Source organism: Fulmarus glacialis, unplaced genomic scaffold (genome assembly GCF_000690835.1).
Source record: "Fulmarus glacialis isolate BGI_N327 unplaced genomic scaffold, ASM69083v1 scaffold12084, whole genome shotgun sequence".
Classification (NCBI taxonomy): domain Eukaryota; kingdom Metazoa; phylum Chordata; class Aves; order Procellariiformes; family Procellariidae; genus Fulmarus; species Fulmarus glacialis.
Genome location: NW_009207442.1, coordinates 47,419 through 55,195, shown reverse-complemented (window position 1 = coordinate 55,195; position 7,777 = coordinate 47,419). Strand labels below are relative to the sequence as shown.

Below are 7,777 nucleotides of genomic sequence, written 5' to 3'. Positions count from 1 at the left end.
TTTCCCTTCCCCTCCTCCACAATCTCATGTCATGTTTTACCACCCTCCTCATTCAAAGAGTCAGACAGACTATCAAAGCCACTGGGGTGAAAAAGAGAAGTGGCTTTGATGTAACCAAGAGTCTTTCCTGCCTTAGGAATGAGTTCTCTGCCTCTGCAGTGCTTTCAAACCCACTGATCTGAGTGTTACTGTAAGATAATCTTCACTTGTAATAAGAGACACAGGTACTTGAGCTCAGTACAGGAAACTTATTATGCGGAATGCAATCAGGGTAAGAAAAAAACCCATATATACATACATATATATATATGTTAAATTCCTTCTGGATGTAAATCTTCAAAAATATGCTTCAAAAGTAATGAAGGAAAGAAAGCAGAGGTTATATCCATTATGTTTGTCTGTGCATACATAATGTTTGTGCCCATTTCCACATACATGTGTATTTACAAACAGTTAGTTATTGAGTGTGATGTATGCAGAATATCATCTTGACTGACCTACTTTCCAGTTAAAACCAAAACAAAACAAATAAAAACAACACAAAAAAATCCAGTCTAGCCAAAAGGCCAGAATCCAGGAAGATTTCTGCTTCTGGATAAAACAGAGACAAAGCAAGGAAGCAATTAAACATATTTCTGAAAAAAACCCCAAACATTTCCATGGTAAATTACTTAATCAAGTTAGAGGTTGAAGTAGGAGACTGAAATTGTTTATACAAGGAAAGAAATCTTTTTATCTGCTTATTAAAAGGAAATTAAAATAATATGGCAATATATACATGTGCTGTCTGTGAGGCAAACAGAATAAACTCAGAACCTACTAATAAATAAATCATAAATGCCATACAACAATTCAACAATGACAAGTGACGACAAATGCATATTTTTATTCCTGTCAAAGGGATCTAAAGTCTGTGCAACTGAGGGCCAGCAGCCCCTGGGTAGCACTGAATTCTCATAAGATGGAGGAGATTTTGGCTGCTCTCATTCATTTGGAGGTGTGGCCAGCTGAGATTCTAGGTTCCTGTATGTGATGATGCATCTTGGTACAGGTAATAGCACTTCATACTAACATCCTTGTGACCTGCATTTCTGCATCACGGGCTTATGACATCTTTGATTTACATAGATTCCTGGGCATATTTCTGCTTAGATAAAGATTCTGCTTCCCTTTTCTAGTTGTTCAGAATGAAAGTAATACCTTCTAAGCTGTTCAAACAGCCAACATCTTGACAATTCAAATAGAGAGATATTGTTTTAAGAGGTACTATCATTCAGCAGAGAACAAAAATAATTAAGTGAATTAAGACACAAGAAAAAAAAGAGTGGAAATTAAGGTTTATGACTCTAAATTTAAAATATTTTTCTCCATTGTGTTAAATGGTACATGCCATTTTCACAACAGCAAGTTCTATAGCAGAAAACATTCTGTTCATAAATCAAGAATTCCTTCGCTACTTAACCTGAATAGTCAATCACCCCTCTACTACTCTGTCTTAAATAAAGGGTGTTAGTAAATCATTAAAACAGAAACATGTTTGCATACCATTTTCTTTGTGGACAAAGGCTCCCTGAGGAGATTCTGGGATACCTTTCCAAATTGTGATTGGTTTGGGATAACCAGGGTCCATGGATCTCATTTCTTCACTGTATCTCCAGTACCTGAAATTTTTTTAAAGGACAAAAAAAAAAAAAAAGGAAAAAAGCATTTATAATATAGCAGATGAGTAACTACATATTTTTTCCCTTCTAACATTTGCTACATTCGTTAGCCACAAATAAGAATACTTGACTTCTTTTCTTTGAACATACTACCAGATTACAAAGAAATCTATTTGCTGACTGGACAACAGTTTCACGTAAGCAGAAAAAAGATAAAAGATTTTTGCACTTTGACAACTAAATCAGCATGCATCTCACTTATAATTGCAGCAATTCTCATGCTTATGACTTCTGCACAGTGACACAGAAAGATGCAATATATGCAAAAAAGATACATTAATGTTTTAGATTATTTTAATCACAAAAATGACAGTAGATTCAGATTAAAATACTCCCAGGAACCTTATTTTAAGTCCTTATATGTATGCATTACAGTAGCTTTTCATTATCATTAAATAGATACAGTGTAATACAAAATTCAGCTTGCTTTTGTGCCATTTTGCCAACCAGCCTTTCTCCAATTTAAAAAGATTGAGCATGCAAATTCTAGGTAACCTGAGCATGTAAGAAGTATTTACACTTGTGATTTTATTTACGCTTACAGATAATGTCGATAATTTGTTTGTCCTTATGCATCTGGCTAAATTGATATGCATATCTTATTATAAGCTGGTTCTAAGACTTAACATACTGTATCTCTACTATCTCTATGTATCCTGATACAATATTTGGGTGGGTCATTTCATATTTTGATTGGTTCCCCTAATTTAGAGCATACCAATTTAGAGCATAGCTTTCTTGGAGAATTTTTTTTTTTCAAAATCACTTATATTCATGCGAAAAATTACATAAAAAGGCAGCCACTTGCCATTTCAGGTTGTCAAGAGCCTGAGAATACATCACTTTCATTGATAATCTGGTCACTGCTAAAAACGTGACCCTTTTTCTTATTTGGATTCATTTGACTTCAGCTTTTAGAAATCCTTGTTACGATCATTCCTAATACATTAAAGAGACCTTAAGTGAATGATATTTTGTCCCTGTGAAGGTACTTATACACTCTAATAATTCACATCTTAATCTTTTTTAAAAACAAAGTGGTCTAAATTTCTCCCTGTGGGGCATTTCTCTGGCTTTAAACTTTCAATGAAATTAAAAGGTGGCAGATTTCAAGTGGGTTAAGAGTTGGCAAGTTACATTAAAAAAACATTTGTATTTTTGTTTTCTTTCTTATGCATAAATTATTTTTATAGCCTGATTTCTTAATCTAGTCACATATGCATCAGTAACCAGCCAACAAAGCAATGCTCTTTATTTTGAAATGTAACATCTCTCAGAGTTTACATGGAGAAAGAAACAACATGTAGTAGTAAACAAAGCTATGACATCAATACTATTGCAACCAGTTCTTGCTTATCTTTTGACTCTGAGTTTCTTCGTCCTTAGTTTGCATTTTCTCTTTTCCTGTTTTCATTTGCCTGTTCTCTCTTTCTCTCTGTTTCTTTATTCTCACTCTTTGCTGAACTTAATATTCTATTTTCTGATCTCCATTTTTATCTGCGTTTTTTCTTTATCAGTTATCTTACTTTTTCTTCTATCCCTCTTTCCCAGAACCCTATTTCCTTCCTGCATACTTCCATTCGTTTTCCTTTTTTCTCTTCCAACATTTTCACCTTTTTGAGCTCCTTCTTTTACTAACCTCTACATTTTTCCACTAGGCTGCGTGATGGAAATAGACAGTCCTATAGGATTTTCAAAAATATACGTTGTCATTAAAAAACAAGTCTTTGAGGACACACCCATTGCACACTCAAAAGTCCCAAAACTGTTGTTTTTTCAGCATTGATGAGAAATCCTTTGAGGGAAGAACTGAGTGCTATCTCAGCAATCTGTGCTGGAATAATGAGCATGTCTACAGGATAAGGAAAAGCCTAGTTCACAAGCAGACTCCCCAGTGATGATTTGAGCGATTTGAGCTTTACATATATTAAATGTGTTACTGTATCTCAAAGACTGATAAACAGAGGGGAAATAAATTAAAGTGCATTTTGTGGCTTTAGAAAAAGGGAATTTGGAAAATATTTGCTAGAACATGTTCTTTCCTGCATCTAATTCTATTTACTTAATGATATTCTGAACTATTGGATGACTAAGCTTTATGAAGAAAAAAATATTCATTTAAACTCTAAAGTACAAAACCCAGTCACACCAGACAGGGGCATAAACAAGGCCATGTGTCAAGATATGCAGCAAATCTGTTATCATCTTGTCCTACACTACTCAATTCTGGTAGGATAGGAATGAGAGAGGGCAAAATGTTTTCTGTAGTGATCTTTTGTCCTCTCTTTATTTTTCATACAATTATTTGGAAGAATTATCTTTAGTGTTTAAATGGATCATTTCAAATATTAATAATGATCCATACATGAGCTGCTTTAGACATATGAATATTACAATGCCATTTACTATTTGGACTTTTAAATCTTCTTACTGGATTGTTTTGGGGTTTTTAAATTATTATTATTATTTTATAGCCAATATTTGATGTTTTGTATTTTATTGCTCTAACTTTTTTATGTATACCACTGTTCTGGGACATTTAACTCTGTCTAGATTCTGCCCTGGAGCTCCTTAACTACAGATTACTGTCAAAACAAAATAAGTGTACAGGTCCTTGAGTTACATAAAGAGGAACATCATACTTTGTAATTTTGATGCTGAAGTAACTTTTTGATTCCCTTTCATTCCTAATTCCTGCCACCAAGAAGCTACATTTATGATTTCTTCAGCAAAAATCCACGCCTATAGTAGACATACATACTACTAAAACCAACAGGTGAATTCAACTCTAACTTTACATTAAGAAAAAATTATGACATAAACAATACACATTGAGAAGCTTGGTGATATATGGGTTTATTCCCACTGGTGGTCAATATCCTGTAATAGCTCAATTATCTCTGCAAGGCTTATGTTGTTCGATCTTCTAACATACTGTATTGCATTTATATCCTGCTGAGTTTCATTGTGCTTGTTAGCTCCTAGTAGCAACTTCTCCATCAACAGATGTTTTCTCTGACAGTTCTTTTTGTCTTCTGTTATTACCACTAGTGTTTTAGGAAAGTCTTGACTATAAGTAACTGCCTGTGCATGGAAATATAAAAGGACACTGCTGAGTAAAACCTAAAGGAAGTACAAGTCACATAAGATTCTTACTGTACATACTTTGCCAGGAGTGTGGAGGTAAAAAATTATTACCTGAAAATGAACTTACATTTTTAAAAAAATCTACTCAACCATGGGAAGCAAATTATTTAGGTGGCTTTCTTCTTCAGTGTGGAAATTCATTTCTTGAAATGATATTTAGTTTTCAAATACCACAAAAATTTTACTTAGTTACCTACTTTCCTCATCATGAGTGTTGGAGAATTTTTTTTTAAAAAAAGCTTTAACAATAAAATTGGTTGTGGCAATCTGTAGTGCAATATTACAGTACTGCCAAAAAATGATCAACTGTAGTGTGTTAAACATATTCTATGATGTGCATTAAATTAATTTCTTAAGTGATCCATGAATACTATTAATGTCTCAGAACATTAGTAAGTACCACACAGTAACAAAAGCAGTCACCATACTAATACATAATACTAATACAAACACTACAACTATTAATAAAGAATAATTTGTCTCTGAGCACCTAGAATTTGCACAGTGATACACCAATCAATAAACATAGTAACATCCTGAAAACCTGTAAAATCCATCATTCAGATAACTTGCAGGGTTTCAAAAATTAATGAGTTCCCTTGATATCTCTGTAAAGCAGACAAATATTCTTTCCCTTACTTTTACAGACAGGGAAATTAAGACACAGAGACACTAAGTGACTAGTGCAAGTCTCTTTCAGGACTGGAAAAGAACTCAGATTTTACAATTTTTTTTCTGTTCTTTATTAATCATAAAAATAAGTGTCCCTTCTGAAGGGAACTGTAAGATTTATTTAAAAATAATTCCTAGGGAACTGCTCAAATTGTTCTCTAGCTTCCTGGTTTAGCTGTCATTTCACTTTCTTACTTCATTTTTAAGTAGTAGAAGAGAAGTAATTTTCCCTGACCTTAAAAAGTTTTGGATCATGCCTTGCCTGTTTATGTGCTAGGATTTAGAAATGTGGATAAAAAGGAGCAGGTAAGAGTGTACACAACTATGTTACTTTGAATATTTAAGTTTAAATTTGCCACAACTGTGACTTGCCTGTTAACTTCTAAAACATAATTTTTCCACTGGATATATGTATACTCATTCCAGTATATTCACACAAATATAATTTAGGTTATAAGAAATGTGAAAACAGTATGACCCTCTATGCAGGAGAGGTTAATTTCATTCACAGAAAATGAACTGTTTAAGTGGCTTGACTTCTTTTGAGAAATAGAGGAAAAGATTAACATGCTTAGCTGATATCCACCAGATTGCTTCCTTACAGAATTCCTATACCAACCTATCTCCTTTGAAGAAGTAGGTTTTCCCAACATCTTCCCACCAAATTGCTGAATCAATGCCATGGGAAGGAATTCCGCTTCCAAGTGTTATCAAATCATGAGGATAACCTGGCTGGAGAGTAGTGTCCTTGAAAACCCAGAACTTGTTACCTGTACAAAAGCATATATATACACAAACATATATTTGTGTTAGTCTTCAGTACTCTCAGTATTAATATTAATACACTCATAAGAAATATGAAAGACTCCCAAAGGGCTATAGCGGTTCTGCCAAACACAATTAAATGAAAAATGTTCTATCACTGCAGATAATGCAAAATTAAATATGCCTTACAGATACCTTGCATTTATAAAGCACCTTTCATTCAATAAGCCCACAGAAGATTTTGATACCAACTATATAGGGATCAAAATCAGAATGAAAATGAAGTAATCTCAAGAGGCTCTGTGGTTGATAATGTAATACATTTACAGCAATACTACACAACAGATTTATGTTTCATGAGGAAAGAAGAGTGAATTTTAAGACAAAATGAGGTAAGAAAACATAAATAAAGAAAGAATAGAAATTCCTATCCTCATAGAGACCATATGCTTTTATTACTCTGTACGCTCCTTCTCCTCAAGAAGTTAAATTACTTATGAAGTATGTACAGATTATTTCTGAAATGACCATAGAATTTAATTTTTTTTTTTAATCATATTTTCTTTAGTGTGGCCTAAAGACAGCAAACAGGTTCTGAAGTCCCACAGGTGAAAACCTTGTGTTTCTGAAATTGCTGGGGGGTTGCCTTTAGTACCAGTAGCAGTAAGATTTAACCTTTGGTTGTGGGTGACGAATCATTCAAAAGTACCCAATTTACTTACTACATGCTGACAATACAAGGTAGCTATAGGACTCTAGCTGGTGTTAGGATAGTCTCTACAGAAACCTCAGGTTACCTAAACCATCTTAAATACGAATAATACCCTAGTGCCTCCTGAACAGCAATGCTCAGTGGTTGAATCCCTACTAGCTGAATATATTTTCCATATAGGGGTATGCACATATACAGAAGCAGCAGTTGCACCAGTGTTTTGTAGTATAGCCCCCCTGTACCTGTTTTTGGAGAGGATGCTTCCTGTGCTTTCTCTTGTAACTGGATAGCTTACCTCATGTATTGGATTTGCATGGCAAGGTTTTGGTAGCAGGGAGTGCTACAGAGGTGGCTTCTGTGAGAAGCTGCTAGAAACTTCCCTTCTGTCCAACAGAGCCAACGCCAGCTGGCTCCAAGATGGAACTGCACTGGCCAAGGCCGAGCCCATCAGCGATGGTGGTAGTGCCTCTGGGATAACGTACTTAAGAAGGGGAAAAAAAAACCCCTGTGCAACAGCAACTGCAGCCAGAGAGAGGAGTGAGAATATGTGAGAGAAACAACTCTGCAGACACCAAGGTCAGTGAAGAAGGAGGGGGAGGAGGTGCTCCAGGCACCAGAGCAGAGATTCCCCTACAGCCCGTGGTGAAGCCCATGGTGAGGCAGGCTGTCCCCTTGCAGCCCACGGAGGTTAACAGTGGAGCAGATATCCACCTGCAGCCCATGGAGGACCCCATGCCTGAACAGGTGGATGTGCCCCAAA

At 35.2% G+C, this 7,777-nt stretch overlaps 1 protein-coding gene across 1 annotated transcript in view; it reads right to left on the bottom strand.

The window, feature by feature from the left end:
• LOC104075563 (matrix metalloproteinase-16) overlaps window positions 1-7,777 on the bottom strand; it is a 54,014-nt gene that overhangs the window by 7,060 nt on the left and 39,177 nt on the right. The window contains exons 4-5 of the mRNA XM_009576106.1: window positions 6,160-6,310; window positions 1,546-1,661 (exon numbers count right to left, since the gene is read on the bottom strand). Coding sequence (XP_009574401.1) covers window positions 1,546-1,661; window positions 6,160-6,310 — 267 coding nt within the window. The remainder of the gene's footprint in view (window positions 1-1,545; window positions 1,662-6,159; window positions 6,311-7,777) is intronic.